This window comes from Xenopus laevis, chromosome 2S (assembly GCF_017654675.1).
Source record: "Xenopus laevis strain J_2021 chromosome 2S, Xenopus_laevis_v10.1, whole genome shotgun sequence".
Taxonomy (NCBI): domain Eukaryota; kingdom Metazoa; phylum Chordata; class Amphibia; order Anura; family Pipidae; genus Xenopus; species Xenopus laevis.
The window spans coordinates 130691937-130718084 of NC_054374.1; the positions used below are offsets into that span (position 1 = coordinate 130691937).

At 38.8% G+C, this 26148-nt stretch overlaps 1 protein-coding gene across 2 annotated transcripts in view; it reads right to left on the bottom strand.

The window, feature by feature from the left end:
* Positions 1 to 26148, bottom strand: part of myo1a.S (myosin IA S homeolog) — a 55084-nt gene that overhangs the window by 27126 nt on the left and 1810 nt on the right. The window contains exons 1-8 of one of the 2 annotated variants that reach the window (XM_041584408.1): positions 20502 to 20691; positions 16736 to 16875; positions 13556 to 13671; positions 9306 to 9400; positions 7275 to 7379; positions 3225 to 3271; positions 2648 to 2711; positions 208 to 306 (exon numbers count right to left, since the gene is read on the bottom strand). In XM_041584408.1, coding sequence (XP_041440342.1) covers positions 208 to 306; positions 2648 to 2711; positions 3225 to 3271; positions 7275 to 7379; positions 9306 to 9400; positions 13556 to 13671; positions 16736 to 16861 — 652 coding nt within the window. In that variant the 5' untranslated portion in view covers positions 16862 to 16875; positions 20502 to 20691. Of the gene's footprint in view, positions 1 to 207; positions 307 to 2647; positions 2712 to 3224; positions 3272 to 7274; positions 7380 to 9305; positions 9401 to 13555; positions 13672 to 16735; positions 16876 to 20501; positions 20692 to 26148 lie in introns of those variants that run through there. The other variant, XM_018250054.2, reaches the window with a different exon arrangement.

Below are 26148 nucleotides of genomic sequence, written 5' to 3' on the forward strand. Positions count from 1 at the left end.
ATTTTCTAACTTTTAGCATACTGTTTTAAGCTAATTGCTCTAGGAAACGTTACTTGTGCATTTTAGCACCTATGTTAGTAAATCAACCCCAGTCAGATAGGGAACATAGTGAAAAAACGAGTCCTCGTTTTACATGCAAAACTACACTGACTATTTTTGGAGACTTTATTCTCCCTAGTTCATTTGTGTTTGGGGGCAGATCCTCACCTAGGAGCTCAGGGCCTCCTCCTGCAAGGAGCTGATAGAATATATGAAAATTTCTTTCTCCTTTAACATTTTTGACCACACGGGATTTCTCCAGTAGATCTGTTGAGGGAAAGAGCAAAGGAAATATGGCACTTGATTAGTTGATTGACATGTTTACAATGAACTAAACAACAATGCCCAGAGATGGCAGTTCTTTAGCTCAAGCTTAGGGTTGGAGATAGAGACGTATGGCTGAGGCCTCAATACAGGGATAAACTGACTCTCCAGTTTATCTGTAAAATGTTTGTGCAAACTCAAATAAAAAGCAGCTCCCTAAAAATCTGCTCCAATGATGGCAGTATAAGACAATACTCTGTTGCTTGAGAAATGTGTTCACTGGGACTTTTCTCAAGCACATTTACAGAAAATACTGGTATAGAGTGTACACCAAACATGGCCGTATTCTTGGTAAGTTCATTGAGGACTAAAGGCAAGCAGGCCACATGCAAGAAACATGAATCCAGCCTGGAGTTTCAATACTATGATAAAAGAAAAAAAGGAAGACAGGTCATCAGGAAACACATCTGGAGCTATAGTCTCACACATCTCATATACAATACCCTTTAATGCTCAGGAAGATATTTATTGAGTATCAAACAAAACATATAGGAATCATCAGCATCTAAGTATTCCATAAATAGGCTTAAAAAGAATACTGCTTTCTGTTCTTTCTGCCCAGGAAACTTTAATAACATCCCACATGTTTCACATTACAAGACAGGATGCAGCTGGAACTTGAGCAGCAGCCTCGGCTCCTCAGAGTTTCTTTCATACCTATTGCTTTTTAACCCATCAACCGAAGCACAACTTTGTGTCTGACTTTAAGATACAAGGAGGAAACTGGCCAGTTTTCCTGCTCCTGTTTATTCTGAAATAAAAATGACTAAGGCTAATGAGGACTAGGACAACTGAAGTGTCAAAAGGAATCGGATGTGGGTCTATTAAGGATTTAGTAAAAATGGAGTATATTTAGTGTACATACATGCTAGTATTTCACACAGTATAACATATTTCTTCCATGTACATTGCCCCACTGGGCCAATTGGGTTTCTGATGCAGGTCATGATCCAATGAGAAATCAGTGGGCATTTGCAAAACTGCAGAAAAATGTATTACATTTTGCTTGAGTCAATGGGATTTTTTTCTGTGTATTTAACCAGTGCAAAGTTTTTTCCATAGAAATAAAAAAAAAGCATTTTTTTCAACATGGAGAAATTCTTATAATGCCATTGGCAATTTCCCTGTGATTTTCCTTGTTTTTTTTTGTAGAAACAAATACAGGTATGGGACCTGTTATCCAGATTACTCAGGACCTGGGATTTTCATACTCCGAAGTGAGGCAACTTCGGCATACGAAGCACCGCATGTGTCATGCCGCAGGCGACTTTTCATTATAGCCGACGTAAGACAGTGGCAAATCGTTTGAGGAGATTGTTCGCCGCATTATGAGCCGATTAGTCGCCAGGCAACTGAATCTCCCAGAATCGGGCAGTGTGCCCCTACCCTTAAGCATTCACCACTGTTAACAATGGTGCTTTGGTATGCTAATGAAAGTATGAAATGCATTAAATGAGTTAAGATGACTTTACTTTAGATAACACAGTTTCTACAGTTAATCCTGAGTCCTGATGCATTTAACACACAAATCCAAGTGGCTTCATCTCTATGTTGGATCAGATTGTATGAGGTTAGGATCTTTTGTGTTTTAAGTGGATTTCTTATAGTAGGGATTTCATTGTTCCTGTGCAACATGTGTCTTTGCACAGATCATGCTGAACATATGACCTGCACATTTTTTTTGTGGAACAAAGATAGGTTGGAATGGTCACAATGCAGACATGTACCCCATGTGTATAATGGCTGGTCCACAGTTGGGTAGAGCCTTAGCAGAGCCTTATATAGGGTAGAAATGATTATAACTAAAGGAATCAATCTTCCTAAAGACAAATACGAAGACAAAATAGATAATATAATACTCCTAGAAGTGATTGGATTATAATAGGGTTCAATTAAACAAAACTGTAGTTAATCATTACATCGAATTGTGTCCTGTCATCAGGGGCTCTGTTGAAAAACTCACCTCAGGTGGCAGCAGCCTGCAAGTTGCCAAAAGAAAGCCACTTCTGGTAAATTTAAGAGCCAAAATTCTGATTTTTAAATAGTAATTTTGGCTCAATTGAGCTCTCCACACTTGTGATGCGGCACACCCTACACCCACTCTGGCACTCAAAATGGTATGATCCGGGTACAAGAGTGGGGCGGCAATAGAAAGGCTGTCTCAGGGCGCAAGGAGCCCCAATGGACAGATATTTTCTTACGTGATTCTGTGAGCCATCCACTATTTCTAAAGTCATTGAAATAAAACCACAATTCTTTTGTCTAAAGTTGCTTTTACACTTACAGTTGCTGATCACACCACCCACAGGGTCTCCTTTAAAGTCAAATTCAATGTCCATGTATTTCCCCTAAAAGGCAAGAAGTCATATTAATACACTGTAAGGTGCAGAATTATTTATGATATACCCAGGAATTGTGATTTATATAAAGTCTGAAACAGCTTACAGGTGTGGAACCTATTATCTAGAATGCTCGGGACTTGGGGTTTTCCAGATAAGCGATATTTCTGTAATTTGGGTTCTCCCTACTTTATATCTACCATAAAATCATTAAAACATTAAATAAACACAATAAAATAGTTTTGCCTCCACTAAGGTTTAATTTGGATTAAGTACAAGCTCTGTATAAACAACTCCCTCCCTTCACCCACTGATCCAACTGTTTTGTCTTGCAGATGAGCAGAAGTGCATTATGCCTAGCAAGAATAAGAACGATGAAAACATGGAGTAGCTTCATTTCCCTGTTTGCCATTTTTAAATGAAGAAACAACACAGATACCATAGATCTTTCCTCATTAAAAGATTTCACCAGAAATGGCTTTCATAATAGTAAAGTGAATATTTCAAGTTGTAGTAACTTACAAATCTGGATGAGTTGTCATTGCGGGTGGTCTTGGCATTTCCAAAGGCTGCAGAGAATTGGACAGAGAAAACAAACATGAGAAACGGTGTATTATCACAAGGTGCCACACAAAGAAAGTGAGGCTGCACCACATTCATGATATGATGAATAAAGGGTCATATACACAATAAATTAAACTGACCAGTCTGCCAACACAAACCAACACTGACTGACTGATTCTGTCTATCTAGTGTTATATCATTGCCAAATATCCATGACAGGGTGAAGCCCACAGAGTGGGGTTGTCCAAACTTCACCCCTTTAGCTGTTGTTCAGCTCCAACTCCCAACAGTAGGGCAATTCTGGGAGTTGTAACAGCTAGCATCTCCAAGCTTTTCAGCCTAAACAGAAAGTACTGCAGTGTTTGTACCATTGAAGTAGACATGATTATACAGAATTATATTATCAGCTCAGGAGACATGGGTTATATGGCCTTGATGAAATGCTTAGAGCTCATTCCGGGCAATATTTAACTTAACCCTTTGAGCTTTCTTTACATTTTAAGACTTGCCAGCAGTTTGAGACCTGTCTTAGTTTTATAGCACAAATGATCATATAGTGAATTTATTCTCCCTGCTGAAAGTTCTCTGTGATAAAATAGATAGTGAGCTCCATAATGGGTGATATCCATTCATCTTTAGAGCAGCTTTGCAGGAATTATAGATCTCCAACTGAAGCTTCAGGGATGGAGGGAAAGAAGACTCCTTCCAATGCAGGTATTCTGGGGCCTTTATACGATGTGAGAAAGTGTGATGCATAAATCAGGAATGTCCAGTCCTCTGCACATGGGGATATGGGGAGCTGATGGTTGGACATCTCTAATGTATATGCTGTAACACATACATTTTCTCAAAGGGCCCCAGGCCACTTATCCTTTCTGAAATACCCTAAAATCAGTGTTGTGTAGCTGAACTGCATCTATGTCTGCCCCAGGCACCCAACACTGGGAGCAACTAGGCTATTATTGCTCTACCTGTGACAAATAAAGGCAGAAACAAGTGGTTGCTATAAATCTGTGTCAGCAGAACCCGTGTCTTCCCCTTTGTATATAAAAAGCCTTTTTGAACATCTGCATCTTAGCTTTCTTACTCATGCCTGTGTACCTTACAATTATGCATGCATGCCTGAAGAGCTAACTACAACCTATTACTACTGATCCTCTGTATAGTCACACTACATGGGTCAGATGAGACTGAACCAAAGGCTGCTTTTATACATAATGAGCTGCTTGTTGGTTGGGTCGTCACACATAAACTCAATTGTTAGGCCAAATAGGCCCAATCAGAAAGTTCAGTCCTAAGAGCAAAAACAGGGTCATGCAGGGAGTCCATGCTGTACCTTTGGCCGTGGAATGAATCCCACATGAGCTGCCAGCCTGGTCAAGAGAGGACATGGCACATTCTAGATTCCTGCATCTGGTTGGTTCAGTTGAAAAAGCTTTTGATCTGCTAACCCTGTAGGAGGTAACTGGACACTGGCACAATCATTTTGGTTTGCTTCTTGGCGTTTTCTCACTTCTGGGTTATATAGTGCACTGTAATCGCATCACAAGGTGACCCCTGTGGTTTAAGGTGGCCATAGACTTAAAGATCCGCTCGTTTGGCGACATCGCCAAACGAGCGGATCTTTCCCCGGTATGCCACTAAACTGCGTGGCTATATCGGGGGTAATTCGAGCGTTCGGCCGTATGGCCGAACGATCGAATTACGATGCGCCAAGCGGCTCCGACGGGTCGGTCGGGTAAAAATCCAACCTTCCCGATCGATATCGTGGCCAGATATTGATCGGGAAGACCCGTCGGAAGCCCCCATACACGGGCAGATAAGCTGTCAAATCGGTCCAAACAACCGATATCGGCAGCTTTATCTGCCCGTGTATGGCCACCATTAGTCATCTGTGGGTAAATATGTGGGTCTGTGGCTCTGGTAATACCCAACTATACTCTTGCAGATCTCTCTGTGTTTCATGAGTCACCCCCAGAGTATCTGCACCTCACTTTGCATAAATGTAAGCGCGCATCCTCTAACCTGTATTATTATTGTTCTGATCACTGCTCAGTACCGGAAATAGGTGCATTTGTGCACACATCAATGTTCCTCCTGATTGGCAGTGCCACAAATTGATAAATATGAAGCTCCCTTTTAGTTTAGGGGTTTTGGTGTTTTGGATTTTTAAGCTTGGCTCATTATTGCATTAAAGGAATGGGAAAGGTTAAAACTAAGTAACCCTTATCAGAAAGGTCCATATAAATACACTAGTAAACCCTTAAACAAATGCTGCTCTGAGTCTTCTGTCAGAAGAAACTATGCATTTCTTTCCTTCTATAGTGTGTACATGGGCTTCCGTATCAGACTTCCTTCTTTCAGCTTAAACCTCCAGGGCTTGGGCTTGAGCATGCTCAGTTTGCTCCTCTCCCCCTCCCTTTCCCCCACGTCCCCCTCCCCTCCCTGCTGTTATCTGAGCCAGAGCTATGAACAAACAGGGAGAGACTCAGGCAGGAACTGATGTCACAACAAGCTAATATGGCAGATGCTATCCTAAACAAACAGAGAGAACTTATAGAGCTGTTTACTCAGATATGATAAAGCATTCTGAAGAATAAATGTAGTGTTACAGCTTGCACTATTGTTGTTAATCTATTGGCAATAAAGTGCCTTGGTAGCTTTCCTTCTACTTTAAATTATTTTCAAGTCTTAATGGGATGCTCTCATCCAAAAATGGAAGTGTGCCTAAACAACGTGCTTCGTACATCACATAGAAAATTGGTAGGAAAAATATTTCTAAAGATGATAGTGACGTGTTATGCCTGCCTGGAGATACTGCATGTACTTCCTTTCAGTCACAGGAATGTTTCTTCCTGGCAAAAAACAGCAGGCCTTTCCTGTCTTGTTATTTTCTTGCTTAATGACTCTGTAACAGTAGTGTGTAAATATGTTTTTCCTGTGAAGTCTGGGTCTAATTTTTCAAGTACAATTAAAGCCATTTCTTGGATTGTCAACTTCTGGGACACAAACAGGGAGGGCGGGGATGTCCTTCTGGAAAGGGGATGAGGTTTGTCTAATATGCTGAAGGGGAGGTAAAAAATAAAATATGTTATGACTGCTGGGAGGTATGAAAGTTGTTCATGTAATACTTAATATGTTTTCTGGTCTACAGGTGTGATTAGTAGTGGCCTACAAACATCTCAGTTATGTTGGTCATGATTCAGATTTAGGAGGCTGTAACTAGAGCAATGGCTGCTTTACATTTAACCATATCAATATGTTCTCTCAGCACAAGGTAACCTTGACCTATTCCTAGGGATGGGCGAATTTGCGCCTTTTTTTGAGGCAAAATTTTTCAGGCGTATTTTCGCGGGCGTTTTGCGAATTTATTCGCTGGTGGCGAATCACACGAATTCATCCATCACTACCTATTCCCTTAGCACTGCAATATTTGCAATGCATTTGAGGCAGAACGTGATAGGATGACTTCACCAGTAGCCAAATCAAAGTCACTAGTGTTTTGGCAGCTTTTCTGAAGAAAATGGCTTATATCAACATTCTACTGATAACAGTCTGATATCTATGTATCCTTAGGGTAAGGTCACACCGAATCTCCAGGTGTGACCTTACCCTTAATACAGTTACGAATGTATTCAAGCTAAATTAAAATAATTACACAGTGGGACAAGTAGAGTTGATTAGGTATTAGCATCATGTTCATAGCTAGCCCTCTACATATTATAGATAAAGTTGAGCCAAACCAAAGTGACTTTTCCTTACTGGATACATGATCAGGGATTACAATGTTTTACCAGATCTAGATTTGACAAGAGAGATAGAATTGTGGTTCATAGTCCACCTCTCCTGCATGGCAGATATCATTGCTTAGCCTAATAAAGAAACAGGAGGTGCCTTGAACATAGTAGGGCTACAGCTTCAGTCTGCACTGCCATAAACTGTTGTTAACAGAATACAGATGTGAGAAGCCACACTGTGGATATTATTAGCTTTTCCAGAAATACTCACCCTCCAGGACAGGATTGGACTGTAGGAGTTGCTCTTTTACTTGATTCACTTCTGTCCCTTTCCCACATACAGCTGCCACGTAGGACATCACCAGTTTACTGGCCTCTGTGGGAAAAGCATTGAAGTGTATGTTAACTGATAGCATTCTTGACACATTCCACCATAATTAGCTGGAAATTAAAGAGAAAACCGTGCAGAGGAAGAAAAGCCTTGCTCTGCTTAGTTCGTAAAATAAATAGCGTCAGTGAGAATCTCTGTGATGAAAGCAGTCAATGAAAAAATTCATGGAAAGTTCAGAATTATTCCTCTGATATGATTTACAAAAAACTCCATCTTGCAAACTTGATACCCTTATCTGGAAGAAGTTAGTACAGGTATGGGATCACTTATCCAGAAAGTTCCTAATTATGGGAAGGTCATCTACCATAGATTACTTTTTCAACAAATAATTTTAAATTCATGACAAATGTTTTACTTTTTCTCTGTAAAAAGTATACCGTACTTTAAGGTACTAGGTTGCATGAAACCATATTCGTGGCAAAACAATCCTATTGGATTTATTTGATGTTTACATGTTTCTTAGCAGATTTAAGGTATGGAGATCTAAATTATGGAAATATCCCTTATCCATACAACCCCAGTACCCTTATCCATACAACCATTCTGGATAATAGATCCCAGTTGAATAGCTATAGAGGAAGAAGACCCCCCCAACCACATGGGGGTGCTGGACCGCAGGATCCACTTCTGTTCTAAAGGATTCCTCCCTAGCTGCACACCTACATTTGAGCATGGGGGGGGGCACAGATAAGCAACAGAATGGTATCCCTCCAAATAATTTGGGGGGGGGTGCAGCCCAACACACACTAGATATGCCACTGATAAATCCTATACCTGTGTGAGTGCAAGCAGATATTTCTATATTTAATTTTGAAATCTGACATTGGACTAGATATATTGTCAGTTTCCCAGGTGCCCCCAATCATGTGACCTGTGCTCTGATAAACTTTAGCCACTCTTTATTGCTGCACTGCAAATTGGAGTGATATCACCCCTCCCTTCAACCCCCAGCAGCCTAACAACAGAACAATGGGAAGGTAACTAGATAACAGCTCCCTGGTAGATATAGGAACAGCAGTCAATAGTAAAAATCCATGTCCCACAGCGACTCCTTCAGTCACATTGTATAGGAGAAACAATAGCATGCCTGAAAGCAGTTCCATCCTAAAGTGCTGGCTCTTTCTGAAAGCACATGACCAGGCAAAATGACCTGAGATGGCTGCCTACACAGCAATATTACAACTAAGAAAAATACACTTATTGGGTTAGGAATGACATTTTACGCGGTACAGTGAATTATTTGCAGTGTAAACTGTGTAATAAAAACTAGACATAAAAAACATGACATAATCCCTTTAAAGTCCTGGATTTGTGGTGTGCTAAAGAAAATCCAACAGTTTGAACCAGATTACTTTCTTTAGCCAGCGTCTTACTTTGAGCAGCGTGTATCTTTGCTAGGACATGCTCAGTGACAGTGTTGAAGCCTCAGAGGAAGTCTCATAGACAAAACGCGTCAGGCGCGACTTGTGATCGGATGCACCAAAAAAAAATACATGCTGCTCAAAGTAAGAACAGTGGCTTAAGAAAGTAATGTGTGGGACAGAGATTTTTAATGGGCACTAAAGCCTTTTAATCTTTTAAACAAGTGAGTGCAACTCATATTTGTATTTATAGTAATAAATACTATATATAGTGAATTTGTTCTAGAGTTATTCGGGATCTGGAATGGTAAAGAAGGCAATTCATCTAAAGTGAAATGTTGGTGTTAATCTTGGTGGAAATAACAATGTAAACGTTTGTTTGTACCCACTTACTTGTGACTTTAATCTGATTGGAGAGCAGATTTTTTTTGAGAACTGGCTAAGGGAGAAAATCTGCAGGAATCCTAAACATCATTTGAAATGTCTTCATGTGATGTGCTAAAATCACATAAAAAGCTTTAAAGAGTCTAAAGTTTGTGAGCAATGTTACCTGTTTTTCCAGCACCACTCTCCCCTGTAATCAAGATGCACTGGTCTCTGTCTCGGTCTCGTAGAGACTGGTAGGCATCATCAGCGACAGCATAGCTAGAAACCAATCATTTCATATATTATAGTAAAAGTAAATATTATATATTAAAATTTTAAACATTTGTATTTTAATTTATGCAAGCATGGAATGATTCAGTTACCATTGTTTATAAATGTTTTTTTCTAAAATAAGTGGTTTTTAATGCCAAATAGTGACACTATGGTACAAAGGCCATTTTTGGAATGTGAATTTACAACAGATACAGGAATATTTGTTGGATTTGGTACAATAGTCTGGTCTAGGGCACAATAATTTAGCTGTGGACCCCATGGTGCTGCTATGATGTTTGGGCATAGGCCTGAATGTTTTGCTCATGAAACCCCAGTCCTGAAAGAATTATCTGTATATCTAGTCAGGCCTTGAGCATTAGTGCCTTCTTTTCAAAAAAATATGGTGTTCCCATTCCCCTAGCAGAGCTTGTCCTTATTCCAGAACCTGCCAGTATTAGGAAGGGGAGAGAGAGGCTAGACTTATCAGACGGCACAATGCAGTTAATGAAGTTTATATATTGAATTCTGTTGTTGCTGAGCACTTTAGTTTTAGGGATATAGACTTATAATCGGGACTCTAATGGATTTGGCCTGTGGCCGAGACAGTGGAGGTTTAAAATGAGTCTCATACATATATATGCCTGTCTCCAGGGTATATGGATTACTCTCACACAACAAGCATTATAGGACCTATTAAATATATTGCTTTGCTGGATAAATAGCCGCCAGTCTCCTAAACCTCAGAGTTGCCAAAAGCACAGGATTTACCAGCACTCATGTAGCAGGAATAATGTTTTGAAGCAAATGCATTTATTTTTAAACTGAGAACCACCAGCTGCTGTTGAGTCAATTCTTGTATCATTGGCTTCCTTTCTGAGCACAAATTACTCCATGAAAGGTTTATTTATCTACATACTAGTTATTGAGCTAATATATGTGGCTGTTGCCACACTGCCTGTTCCGTGGATGAAATATGGAATGTCAGCGACAAACAAAAATGAAAATGACCAAATAATCATGCTAGATTGTACAATAATCTCTTGTGACTACAAAATATTACCTTTTTAATCTAAATAGACTTGTTTTACTCAGCAAGAAGTCACAAATACAGTGCAGAGTATTGAAATGTACCCCATCAGGGGGTCACGGGGGATAGTCATCCCAGGCCCAGCAGATTTTTAGTTTATAGGGGGGGTCAGTTGTGCTGACTTTCCAGATTAGCGCCCATATTTGTGTGGCTTTTTTACTTTGGTGTGGGGTCTGAGGCGGGGCCTGTGGTGGTGGGCGGGACCCAGAAAATGTTCAGGACCGCGAGATTTCTGATGGTTGCCCCATACCCACCCAGAGGCTTTTTGTACATAGGGTCTAACTAACTGTTCATCTTACATTAATCCAAGTTCTACCAGAACAACAAATGGTGGTGCATGCTGAAGAAACTCTTTGCCCTATTGCTGCATGTTTTTTTATTCTCATATCCATTTCCTTTTGTAACCCTGCATAGCTGCTAAGTGCTCCTATTTATAGTGCAAACCACTCCTCTCATGGGGATAGTAAGTTGGATGAAATGTAATAATAGGTGCAGTGCCAGGTAACATGGGATCATGCTATCTCTCTCTCTCTTCACCTGAGCACCTAGAGGAAGTGAGTTAGTGACAGGGAGGTGCCCAACATGAATTGCACTTTATTCCTATACAAAAACGTGCAACAGGATACTATCATCTTTCAAGTTTTATTAATAGAAGGTTTTCTTTTTAAATACTGTTTTGGGCAGCGTATTCTATGCACACAAGGGATACACAGTTTTCACACCACTCTGGTCTTGGCAAGGTCCATTGAAATCAAGTAGCAAAAGTTGCAAGTTTATAAAGGACACAAGCTGTTGAAGTTACATAAGTTTATTGATTTTTTCACACCCCTTGTTACATACAGCTAAGCTATTTGCGAACTGCTTTTAAAATGAAAAAACGCTTTTGTAGAAAAGAGTCAATGTAAAATGTAACTCTGCTGCATTGTTTGTTCATTCCACTTTAGGGTAAGTCCAAACAGGGCGTTTTGGGGAGATTTGGTCGCCTGGCGACTAATCGCATCGTTTTTGCAACTTCGGGCGACTTCGGAAAACGAACCAGCCACGTGTGATTAGCGCCAGCGGTTTTTTTATTTTAGCCGCCACAGAGTTAGGGAAGGCGTTTGGGGAGAATGATCGCTGCAAAAACGAGGCGATTAGTCGTCAGGCGACCAAATCTCCCCAAAACGCCCTGTGTGGCCTGACCCTTCTAAAAATGCCTCTAGGGGTTTAATCCTCAAAACAGGAAACAAATAGCAGCCACTCAAAGCAATGTTTTTTTGATTCACATCGTGAACGAATATTGCATGATGTGTTCTGTGGCCCCTAGGCAATTATTTATTGCTCTCTTAAGCTCTAAGGGGGTTATGTAATAAAAGGCACTAAGTTTGCCCTGGTGCAGTAACCCATAGCAACCAATCAACAGGTAGCATTTACTGGTCACCTGTTTAAAAGCAGACATCTTATTGGTGGCTATGGGTTATTGCTCCTGGGCAAACATTATGCCATTTATTACATTTGGGGGTATGTGCCTAGTGGCATGAAGCGCATCAGGATTTTTTAAAATATGTGTATTTGATCCCTACTGAATTGACATATAGCAGTGCAACTTTTCTCAATTATAATAAAGCATATATATTTCCCTTTATATAATACATTACATAATTCCTAGACATTCCAAATGTCTGAACATTTAAAATGACCTGCAAAACACCAAAGCCTTTATCGATTCAAGAGCTCATAACTGTGGTAGTGCAAAAATGCATGCAATAGTTGTCCATATTGATTATTATTCATTACTTACATGCAGTTAAACACATTCATTGCATTTCTGCATATTTGCACTAAGCATATGGAAGTGTACTTATTGACACAAGGGAACGCTGGAGCTACCACCATGCAGAAAGTGGTAGCAATTCCAGGGTGTCAAATGCAAAACAGTCACATGAAGCCATCATTATGCTGGAATAGTGTGTATATGTGTGTGGGGGGGGGGAGATGTATTTTGGGTAAAAACAAAGTGTGTACAAAATTGCACTTTACACCACTGTGCAATATGTGTACATGCTCAGTGTCTAATCTAGTTGTGTAGCCAACTGCCTTTTGGGTTTACTTTGTTTAGGCAAATAATCTGTTCATGGGGCCAGTGGGTCATATAGGCAGATATTTACATATGTTCTCAGCTTTAGATACAGGTGTCCCAGGCAACGCCGTTATTTTGTGTTACAGGCCAGAGTGCAAGTACATGGATACTATGAAAACTGAGCACATTTGATCCCTATTGGCTTGTCAAGGGAACCTCCAGTGACTCAACATTTCTCTTACAATATGTGCAATATAGGAATAAAGCTGCATCCATAATTATAAACAATAGGGAAATAATGTCTATTTATACATCAGAGGAGATGTAATCTCCCTTATTTCTGAAACTCAATGAGCCTCAATATTCATCAACCATTCTCTCCTTATTTTGAGATCAATTCTGAGCCTGATACAGTCCTTATCTGATATATACTATGGGGTATATTTATCAAAGAGTGAAGTTAAAGATCAGCACAGTCCGCTAGAGTAAAATACCGCCACTCTCCATTCATTTCTATGGGATTTTTAAAGCTGTTTTTTTCAAAGGGTGAAAGTGAACGTTCACCCATTGATAAATATGCCTTTAAAAATCCCATAGAAATGAATAGAGAGGTGGTATTTCCCGCTAATGGACTGTGGAGATCTCTAACTAGCTTTTTTAGGTCGAAGAAAAATCGTTCGATCGATGGATTAAAATCCTTTGAATCAAACGATCGAACGATCAATCGAATTGCGGTAAATCCTTCGACTTCGATAATTCAAAGGAAGGATTTCAATTTGGCAGTCGAATATCAAGGGTTAATTAACCCTCGATATTTGGCCTTAAGTAAATTTGCCCCTAAGTATAATCAATCCTATATGTATAACATAACATTGTCTTGTTTAGTAGAGCTTATCATTCTATGAATTCCATACTGTAAATTCTGCCGAGTGGGAATTTATTGTCTGTTTGCATTGCATTTCTGCTTTATGCAGCTGTTGAATCATCAAATCAGAAAACACTGCAAGCAACTTACATGTGTGGCTTCAGCTGGTACAGATTGCAGTTCCTGTACTCCTCCACTTTCTCCGGGGTGTAAATGGGGAGTTGCTTGTAGGGGTTCACTGAAATCACTACATTCCCAATATATGTCTGGTAGGAACATAAGAATATATCATATCGTTTGTAAATCTTTAATCACATGGTCATATTTTCTCAGGAGCTAGAAACCAATGGCAACCAATCAGCAGTTCACTTTTATTGGTCTAGCGAAGGTAGAATGATGATCAAAAAAAGATTGGTGAATGGTTACTGAGGGTTAATACACCTGGTGAAACTTTGCTCCAGCTTCTCAATAACTCCTAGATTGTGTAACTGTGTGGCATTGATTTATGAATAGGCTGGCAATGCCTGGGTGAACACATTAAAGTCAATCGTGGAAACATTTTATTGGCAGAATTACTGATGCGTTAACTTAGCGCCTTACCTAAAGTTAAACTGGCGCCTGCTCTTACATTGCAGTTGTGATTTTGGAGATACAGACCATTGCACCTACTGTACATCTAAAATAGGTGTGAAAGTGAAAACCAGTTGTATCACTGTTTTTTTAATGGTCTATAGGTTCCAAATTCACTTTCTACACAGAGCACCTCAATCCCAGCCTGTATAACAACTCACATACTATGGGGCAAATTCACTAAGATTCGTAGTTGTGCCAGGCGTAACTTCGCCGCACTTCGCCACACTTCGCCAGGCGTAGTTTCGCCAGCGTTGATACGCTAAGTGAAGCGAAGTTACGCTAGCGAAGGCTAATTTGCATACGGCGCCAAATTCAAATTTCAATGGAGGAATACGTATCAGCACTACAAATGGCTAGAAAACCTTCAAAACCTCAAATAGAAATTTTATTTTGCCCTACACATGTGCCCACTGTCTAGGTAAGTTGCCATGAGTCAGGAAATGTAGGGGGGAAGGAGGAGCCCCAAAAATTTTTTCGATCTTTTTCAGCCTATCACCCATAATGTAGAAAACACGTCAGCGTTTTTTGGGACTTAGAAAAAATTTTGACTTTTTTTGAAGCAATCCCTATCTACTCTATTGCGCTTCGCCTGGTCTGAGGTGGCGAAGGAAGTCTAACGTAAAAGGTAGCGTTCAGTACACTGCGCGCGTTAGTGCATTTGCGTAGTTACGTCGCTAGCGAAACTTCACCAGGCGTAAGGGTGCGAAGTAACACTAGCGAAACTACGCCAGCGTTCTTTAGTGAATTTGCGCAGTAACGAAAATGCCAAACGCTAGCGAAGTAACGCTGGCGTTCGGCACTTCGGCGCTTAGTGAATTTGCCCCTAAATCTATGTTAAAGGCCTTGGACATGGATTTCAACTCTGTTGGAAGCACTATTGTCTAAAGGTGGCCATACACGTTAAAGTTACAATCTTTCCTGATACCATTGATTGCAGGAAAGATTGTTTGTTTTTACTACAAACAATAGTTTGGGGGTGCCAAAAGTTATGCACCCCCAAGTGATTGTATTCAGTGACCTGACAGTCCAGGTTGGTGCTCCTATCAGTAGAAAACTACACCGGTCCGGGGTTCTTCCAGCATGCACCACAGATCGATCCTCTTCCTGCTTCTTTTTCAACTTGGGGCTGAGCATTCGCAGTAGAGTGAAAAGCCAAATTTAAAAAAGAAAGCCAGCTATTTCATTCTACTGCGCATGGGTCTGCCCTGGGAAATTTTAAGAACAAAGAGTGAAGAAGATGATTGTTCTGTGGTGCTCACTGGTAGAACCCCGGGTTGGTGCAGTTTTCTGCTGATAGGAGTGGTGTCAGGTAAGGAAATACATTCACTTGGGTGCCTAACTTTTGGCATCCTCAAATTAAATAGACTTTCCTGAGCTGAATTGTCAGATAAACAGGTAGAAGCAATTGAATTCTACCTTTATCTGACAATTCAGCAGTATCCTGTTGCTGATCGAAGAGACGACCGATATCCAAGTCTTATGTCGATATCAGTCAACCCCATCTTCCACCGTACCGTAGCGAATATAGTACTTCATTTATCACTGCGTACGATAATATCTGTGTGTTTGGGCACTTTTAGCTTATGAAATCTAAAACTTAAAGCAACCCACTCATACACGAAAAAGAGGTTTAAATCAATTAACTCACATAGCTGAGATATATTTCCACACCAGTTTGAGATAAGAGCATTTAACCTGCACTTAAGTATGTGGAGAATTCCATGTGCAAGCAAAGTCTGCATATATATAGTATATATATATACATGAAACCTCAAATTTACAACCCCTGATTTTATTCTTCCTTCATTTTATATCTTTTTTTGGGGGTCCCACCTATATATTATGCATACAAATTTCCCTGGATTTTACACCATTTTTTCACTTTTCACTTAAAAAAGTGAAATAGAGGTTCTAGTGAAGATACATACTGCTGAGCACCAAATAATGCAGTTTATAGAGGTCTTGTTGCCACCAAAAAAAAAAATAGCAGGTATTTAGATACCTTAGAAAACCACCAGGACTCACGGGGCTAGCTAAATGCCCCACTTTCTCATTAATACATAATTCTTCCTTATATTAAAATGTATAATGTTAAATATAAAAATTAATAGGTAAATAAATGCAAGGCCAAGTCAACCCCCTTTATCTTGCTCTACTTTGCTTTTATGTCTTACCACCGCCCTCTCTCCCTGCCCTCTTATATAAATGCTATGTCTTATTCTTCCTTCTCTTCTACTCCTTTCACTTCCTCCTCTCTTTTCTCTTTCTATCTATTCTGCCTTTCTGTCTCCTCCTCTCCCTTTACTATTGCCATTATTGAAAATAGCAAAAAATGGTTGGGGTGGGGGTAAAGTAAACATATGAGATGCCTTTTGGCAGCCTCCCAGAATAAATTGCTTAGTTCTAATCTGCAATAAACCAACCTGCTGAGTGCATGGATACAGTAATGTATTTACTGTTTCAACAAATTCATTATTTGGCTCAGGAACAAAAAAACCCTACTGATATGGAGGTGATATTTGTCATTGGGTCGGGTTATTTGATGTGCCTGCAGAACATCTGGGGAATATACTTGGTTCACAACAGGTAAAACAATATCTGGGATATGTGCCGAGGATATTATCTTATCAAAAGCTGCAAGGCTGGGTATGGATTAAATTAAAACAAGGGAAGGTACAGCGCCAGGTCTATACTTACATAGATTTCATCACTTTTGAATCTTTCCTTCAAGTTCACTAGAAGCGAGTCTTCAGAGAGGGACTCGAGAAGGATCATATCCCCAACTCCCACCATGCCATCCATGAAGGATGCGTTGAAGTCCATTTTTGCAGACCTCACTGAAATAAATACAAACAATAAGACAGATGTTACTGTACAAGTATTATGTTGCTGTGCCGAGGTCCTGAGTTTGATTCTGACCAGCGCACCATCTGTAGTGATTTCAAATGTTGTACCTGTGTCTGCATTGGTTTCCTCCAGGTAATGCTGTGTTCTCCCAGATTCCATGAGGCAGAGGGACGCAATTAACCAAAGAGTGAGCTACATTAACACCCGAAGAAGGGTTTTTTTCTGAAAAGTTGTTACTTTTACTCATTAATCTGCAATAAATATTCCAGGGCTGTAGCCAGCTTTTTGGTAAATGGTTTGCTTCTTCTTCATCATGGAACGAAACAGTATGTATACACCGACAGGGAGAAGTCTGAAGGAGTGCTGAATGAAATTCACTTAAAAAAGCTATATAAAATAAATGGCGAGTTTATTAAGGTGTGTGTAATTTAACGCCATGCGAATGTCAGTTTTTATGCCGGTTTTTTAAATTGCTTCCAGTAGAAGTCACTCCTAGAAAAAGTGAGATTTAAACCAGTGCAGGAGGAATAATGGCTATATGCCAGACTCTAAAACATAAAGGCAGGTTAGTAGGCTCCTGATAAAAAACATCCACTGCCTGTTGGTCTGTTTGTGTGATAGGGAGCATAGAATGTAATGGGCAGGAATTGATATGAAAGATTTCGATAAATATCTAAGTAACATCTTGGCAATATATATTAGGGTTGCACTGAATCCATTATTTTGGGATTTGGTCAAATCCTGAAACCTTTGTGAAAGATTCACCCGAATCTCGAACCGAGTCCTAACCCTAATTTTCCATGAATGTCCTTGTTTGTGTGGATGATTTTAAGGATTCTGATTTGGTTTGGCCAGGCTGAATCTGAATCATGCTTAAACGAATTGTTCAGTAAAAAAATAAAAACTGGGTAAATAAATAGTCTGTGCAAAATAAAAAATGTTTCTAATAAAGTTAATTAGCCAAAAGATGTAATGTATAAAGGCTGGAGTAACTGGATGTGTAACACAATAGCCAGAACACTACTTCCTGCTTTGCAGCTCTCTTGGTTTCCACTGGTTACCAGGCAGTACCCAATCAGTGACTTGAGGTGGGCCACATGGGTCATAACTGTTTGCTTTTGAATCTGAGCTGCATGCTAAGGTTCAATTGCAAACTCACTAAACAGTTATGTCCCATATGGCCCCCCTTAATGTCGCTGACTAACTCAGATTTAGAGAGCTGCAAAGCAGGAAGTAGTGTTCTGTTCTGTTCTGTTAGACATCCGCTCACTCCAGCCTTTATACGTTACATTTTTGGCTAACTAACTATATTAGAATTTTTTTTATTTTGCACAGCCTATGTATTTACCCAGTTTTTATTTTTACACTGAACTGTTCCTTTAAAATGGCAGAATCCTGGCTGAATCACTAACTTAATTTGGTGCATGTATAATATATATATAGATATAATATACGCAAAGGATAATAGTCACTATGACTGAATTTCGTATATCTTCAATACAGGAACCAAGGAGGCCTATTGATACATGCTCAAATATTTTAACTTGAAAAAAAAGCAGGATTTAGCATATCACTTAGCCTTAAGCTGCTCTGTAAATGATTCCATTTTCAGTACAGGTTACGCAAATGACTGGAGAAGGCATAACTTTGACCCTTTCTCTATCCACTAGTTCATTTACTTACTCTGAGCTATCTTATACAGCAACTCCCTTTGTTACATAAGTACATAATGGCACATATTTTTAATGCTGTTTAAAATGAAATTCACTTAAAAAAGCTATATAAAATAAATGGCGAGTTTATCAAGGTGTGTGTAATTTAACGCCATGCGAATGTCAGCTTTTATGCCGTTATTATAAATTGCTTCCAGTAGAAGTCACTCCAAGAAAAAGTGAGTAAAAATGTTACGTTTTTTTTTCACTTGGCGTTTACATGGTCATGTCTGGTGTATAATTCTGCCGTTTATTTAGGCAGCATAATAAATATGCCCCTAAATGCCAAATTCTCTAACACAGGAGGGGAGGTTAGTGTTGTTAGTCAGTGTTCTAATAGAATCCTCTGTATGTAGATTTATTTATGGAATTTAGGATATTTTTAAGCAGACTAAGCCCTCCAAGCCTTCATTATTCTGTGATGCCAAGACAACGTCATAATATTTCATTTGCAGGTACAATGAAATACCCCTATTTATTTATAGTTTGTGGGTTTTTTCTGTGCTTGTGTGGGTTTCTTCCCAAATATACAGAATGCTTTATTGGCTTCCGATAACAAACTAAAAAAAGAATGTAAGTGCCACTAGGGGCAGGGAATAATGTGAATAATGTGCTGCAGAATACGTTGGTTCTGTATCAATCAAGGATAATATTAATGTGATAGCTGCACAAAGATGAATGAACTGCTCAAGTTTCAATTTGCCACAATGACGAAACACAGCAATGACTCAGCAGCCTATAACATTGTAGTTGCTGTTAGAGCCTCTTTAAACAATGCTTCTTAAAACAAATCCTGTACCAGTGTGGAAATTAATGTTTTAGTGCAAACTGTTTTTAGAAAGTGTAACACATACAGTATACTCCTCTCTGTTTATAGTAATGACAATATACTGTGGCTACTAGAGTCTAAATATCATAATACATGTTGTAAAAAAAAAAAATATATATATATATATATATATTTATATATTTTTACTTAGCTAGTAAATTGCAGGTAAAACTTAGTCCCTTTGTAAAATGTATAATGAAGCAATAGAATTCTTAATGAATCAGATGAAATTTAAGCGTAGGACTGGCCAGATATGGGATGACTTTGACGTAGTTGGCCAGCTTAAATATATTGCAATATATGGACAAACAATCCCTGTTTTGTTTAAAGGGTAAGGCATTTTTCAGTAGCAGTATGCGCAAAATGTCTCGGTCTTAAATATATTGATAATGGGTTGAGTGCAGAGGAGTCTTGTATTTGTCTATATGTATTTTGTGGTCACAGCCTCATTGCACCCCTGCCTAATGGTTTGAAAAATTAGTGGTGAGCACAACTTTCCCTTGTTTTATATATATATATATATATATATATATATATATATATATATATATATATATATATATATACTGTGTGTATGTGTATATATATATATATATATATATATTATATATATATATATATATATATATATATGGAACATGGAGGCGCACTAACCAAACAAAAACACAACATGCCTGGGTGCAAAAAAAAATGTGTACAAAATAGCAAAAAAATACTGCACTCAACAGGCTCAGTTAGAGTAACTGATTTTAATAGACAAGGAAAAGAATCGTGGAACTCCAAGGTGACTTATCTGTATATTTTAAAGCAGGGTTTACATTATTTTAAAGGGGTTGTTCACCTTCCAAACACCTTTTTCAGTTCAGTTTGTTCAGATTGTTCCCCAGAAATAAAAACTTTTTTCAATTACTTCCATTATTTATTTTTTAACATTTTTCCAAAATCTAAGTTTAAAGTTGAATGTTCCTGTCTCTGGTGTATCGGTCAGGCAGCTCAGTAATTCAGATGCAGAACGAAAGCTCCAATAAAAGAGGGTTCCAAATGTTAGGGCACCCCCTGTATTGTAATGACTTACCTGTTAGCAGAAAACTGCCCTGGCCTGGGGGAGCAATCCTGTAACTTCTTTGTTCGCACAGTGCGTATGTGTAGTAGAGTTAAAAATCTGACTTTAACAAAAAACACAGCCTTTTCGTTGTACGCGCAAATGCCAGCTGCTGGATTTTAAAGTAGGAAAAGTGGAGGAAAAGGATTGCTTGCTTGAAAGTGCTCGAGTCTGTGCAGTTTGCTACTAAAAGGAGCACCAGCCCAGGGTATCAGGTAAGCCATTAAAATCCCTGGAGGATGCCCTAACATTTGACACCCCCCTTGGATTGGAGCTTTCTTTCTTCCGGTTTCTGGTCTTGTGCAATAAGTGACATCAGTAAGCACTGTTTTATTAATCGCATCATAAAGATCTGTTTATCCCGTGAATAATGTACCTCCTTTTGTAAAATAATAGGATATGCTTTTTTGTGACCATATAAAAGCATGAAGCTGAAGGGCTTCTGGGTAGATTATTTATTATAACACACGAGCACTGATTAAAACCGATAACACCATTTATAAGGGAATACTTTAATTTACAGGTTATTTATAGTTCTTGTGCTTCTTCAAAGCTGGACATCACATAGGCTTGGCCCAGTTTCCATGCTGTAGACAAACCAATAGGGCACATGTGTTGTGAGGTAGAGATATAGTTGCCAGAAGATGGACCTAAACCACCTACTTACTTCACTTCATACATAAACAGGTCACAAGCTGTCTGTTCTTAATATGAAGTTTAGCTTGGGTAGAATCGCAAGACACTTATGGGCAGATTTATCAAGGGTCGAAACTTCGAAATTCGACCATCGAATAGGTTACTTCGACATTCGAAGTCGAAGTATTTTTAACATCATACGATCGTACTTCGAAACGAACGATTCAAACGATTTAATTGTACGATCGTACGATTTTACATCGACTTCTAAAAACTTAGCCAATTGTTGCCTATATGTTCTAGGAGGTCCCCATAGGCTAACATAGCAATTCACCAGGTTTAAGGTGGCAAGTGTCGAGTTTTTTGAAGAGACAGTAACTCAATTATCGAAGTTTTTAACTTCGAAAAATTCACTTCGACCCTTAGTAAATCTGCCCCTGTAAGAGGGAGACCCTTCAGGTCCTGAGACCTATATCCCCCTGTTCTTCAGCTCCTACTGACTCTTTAGATAAAACCTCTTTATGTCACAAAGTGTTGTTTTTTTGGTTAGTGGTAGGTATTAGAGAAATCTAAATTTGTTTTTTCTTTTTATCTGCATTTTAGTTTGCAGGTTCAGTGGAGTGCATTTCTTCTATCGCTATGTAATATTGCTGCTTTAGTAGTTACTTATCAATTCTTTCGTAGCAATTAAAACAAAATGAAGGCAAAAATAGGTCATCCTACAATGACAATAACCATTCTTGACTTATCAGCCATTTATGGGTGTCAATAGAACTCTTTTATGGTATAATGCTTAACAACAGGGTGAGTTTATAACAGTGATCAGTTGTAGGCATGAATAGAAAAGATGCATGCACTAACGCTGTCCAGATGTAGCACATAGAAACACATGAAGAAAGTTAAGGCTTTCATGTTTATTGGCATACGCATACAAATGATCTATGTCTTTTATTTTGGAAAATACAGCTTTGTATATCATGCTACACTAGCAGCTTTATTAAGGCTGTAACATCAGGTATCATCAAAATATAACTACGCCATGCAGAGTAAATTGTACACATTATAGATACCCTGTCTTGGCCATAATAAGAGAAAAACTGAACATAGGATGGCAGTTGGATAAGATAAAACAAATATATATTTATTACCATGCCTTAAAAATGTCTATAAAAGGAACATTTGCTTATCACTCCTGATCTGATAAAGAAACATGTGGATAATTATGGCTAATAAATGACTGAAATGGAATGCAACAGTTAAAGGCTTATTTCTTAAGAGATGATTTACATGTTCATTCATTAATGCTGCATGGAAGGAACAAACAAGCTCAAGCAAGGCTGTACTACTTGCAAAATAGATGGAAATTATACAGGTAGATGTTCATCTCCAATGTTCAGAGGCTCACCATAGAGCAAGTGAACGGCTGGTGATTCAATTTCCTTCTTTAAATTTGGGGCTTTGCCAAATACTGGCTGCATGTCATGGACCTGCTGTACAGCTCCACAATTTGGAAACTCTGGTGTGCAGAAATACAGCAAAATGTGATGAGTCGTTTAACTCTTATCAAGTTTTGTCAAGTCCTTTAAGTGTTGCAGTTGAGTAATTGCTGGAGATTTGCCGGTTGGACATCACACCAAAAAATAAGGCTTCTCTTGGGTGATTGAATGGCACATGGGCAGTTTTATTGTGGCATAAAATTCCGTTTACACAATGATTTTCCTCAGTTGTAGAGTTAAATTGAGAGGTGCTAATCTCTGAAATGCTGTGCACTTTGCACATGATGCCACAATTACGTTAGCAACAGGTTATTCATTCACCTTACAAGTGTGCCCAGAAGCCTTTTTCATTTCTCCAATTGGCTCTTAAGCACCATCTTTGGCATGGACAAGGCTTTGTACCCCAGGGGGGAGCAGTTGTAAATCTCATTACACCCCATGTCTAGCAGACCTTGGCCTTTACTTACAGGTGTGCGATCCTTTATCCAAAAACCCACTATCCAAACTCCAAATTACAGGAAGAGACACCATTATAATCAAATAATTCTAATTTTAAAAAACGATTTCCTTTTTATCTGTAATAACAAAACAGTACCTTGTATTTGCTGTTGCATAAGCTGCCTAGACCAATATTGATGGCAAAACAATCCTATTTGGTTTATTTATTGTTTAAATGATTTTTAGCAGTCTTAAGGTATGGTGATCCAAATTATGGAAAGATTCCTTATCTGGAAAACTCCAGGTCCCAAGTATTCTGCATAATATATCCCATACCTGTGCCTGTCCCTACTACTGATTCTGATCTTTGAGAAGAGATTAATAGATCGAGTCTTTTTTATTTTTTTTTTATAAAAAAAAACCTCTGATTTTCCCACAGAGGAACCACACCTATTACACTTTTGAAATTGTATCACTTTAAGGGTTGAACCTTGTATTTAAACTATTGAGTTCAAATCCAACTATGAGCACACAGAATGGCGAAACCCGTCACAGGTGCCTGTGCATTATATTTAATACATGCACAATATTTGTTACAGTAATAATGGATCAACAAAAGTTAGACTTTCCTATAACAAGTTATAAAAAGAGATATTGCAGTGACAAAAATAAGATATTGTATGTGGAGGAAGTAAATCAAATACCGTTGTATAGAAAACAAAGCACTGGTATAATAGTCAGAAGTATCTAGCCCTACCCATTGCATTGTGGAACCCGTTGGGCTAGAACTACTTTTCATTACAGACAACCTGCTACAATACAATGCTGGGTAGTTGATATGGCAATAGAATGAAAACATTAAAGATTTTGACAACTGCAATTGTGCTTTTATTCTGTAAGAAGAGGAGGAGGACTGGACAGTGGCAGCGAGTAAAGAGCACAGAACCCAAGTCTGTTAGATATTGTATCCTACTAACCAGCTGTTACACATAGCTTAATTGTTACAGCCTCATTGACTCATCTATCTGCCTTACTAAATGAGCCACTCATGTTGGCCTGTTCATGTTTTGGAAATATCAGCAATAAACATTGATTGGTGCTAGTGTTTTTGCTTGGTATGTATTATTTTTTATGCCATATGTTTTTTTTTGCATTGCACTGGGATCTTTCATGTTTGTTGCCTGAAGAATATGGATACGTGATCTGAATCTGTTCGTGTAATCAATCAAGGAGTCACCTTTACCCACACTGTTTACATAGCTTTTAAGTAACTACATGATAAAGTCCCAACCAAAGAACAGAGGGGAGGGGGTTATTCAGCTGTACATTCCTTCAATTTGCAGAGAAATCTCTGCCACTTTGAGAAGATACCATAGTAATGTTCCACTTCCTTCATAGTAGAGTTTTCCCATAACTCCACTATTCATTCAATGGTACTGCCATGGATGACATTAACAGCATTTGTTTCTTAATATTCTAAGCACAATGTCCTGCCTTGGAAGTATGTGCAATGCTCTGCAGATTCCTGCAGCAATCAAGTGTTCATAGGCACAAAGAGACTTCTCATCTACCTTTGCCTCCTGAGCATGGTCAATAAAGCTAATCTTATCTTTCCTTTTAAATAAAAATGTCGAAGTAATCTGCCGTTTCTATGTAATAAATCCATAAATCTATGTCATAAATAGAGAGTGATCAAAGATCATTTTGCATCCAGAAACCATTCTAAGCCCCAGGTTCTGTACTCCTGGTTCAAAAGCATGACAGAGGCTTAATATGATATTAATGCTGTCAAAAGCAGTGCTTAGAGTGACCCTCTAGTCCAGGGATCCCCAACCTTTTGAACCCGTGAGCAACATTCAGAAGTAAAAGGAGTTGGGGAGCAACACAAGCATTAAAAATGTTCTTGGGGTGCCAAATAAGTGCTGTGACTGGCCATTTGGTAGTCTCTATGTGGATTGTTAACCTACATTGAGGCTCTGTTTGGCAGTGCACCTGTTTTTTATACAACCAAAACTTGCAAAAATAAGCACCTGCTTTGAGGCCACTGGAAGCAACATCCAAAGGGTTTGGAGAGTAACATGTTGCTCACGAGCTACTGGTTGGGGATCACTGCTCTAGTCAATAATGAATTACACATCCAAGCACAGCTTTCAGGTCTGGCTCTAAAAGGATTCTGGGAATTATAGATTAACTACCCCAAGGGACTGTGCTTGGCATAACTCTGTGGTTGGCATGACTGGCTGTCACCACTACATTTGGCAAGAGGAGAACTGCAGGTTCTATTCAGCAACACGTGGGCACATGGGCTACATGGACCAAGCAAGTGGATATCAAGGGCTGTGTTCCATTTTATTGAATATATTTGTTATAATTACAGGTTTTAGTTCATACAGTAAACTCTCATGAACACCACCCCTGATTTATGAATGACAATGGATCTATTATGTGTTGATGATACATAATTGGTTTTATCAGATGTATATAACCATATATATATTATATATATATATATATATATATATATATATATATATATATATATATATATATATATAATATTTATCACAATTAATAAGTTCTGTGTGTTCATTTTTTTGCACGGTTATTACATATGGGTGGCTCATTGACTGAATTTTTACAATATGGTTGCATATCCTTGAGTTGAGTCAAGTGCCAGTAAGGCTGCAGGAGAGATAGATAAGGAGACAGGGGCATAACTACAGAGGAAGAAGCCCCAGTGGCTGCAGGACAGCCCAGGAGCTATAGGGGCCCAAGGTGTTGCCCTAATTCATATACCATTTCAATAAATATCATTAAAATAAGTCAACCTCTAGACATTTTGGGTGCCTGTAAAAGAATTTGCTGTGTAGTTCAGTAATATCTAGGTATGCCACTCTTAAGGAAAGGAAATTAGAGAAATTACAGCTAACTGATACACCCTGTTTGACCTTGGGATTTCTCAGGAACCTCAGATTGCCATATGTAATAAATATATAAATATTAAATATTATAAAGATGATGAACTAATAACCAGGGGCATTACTACAGAG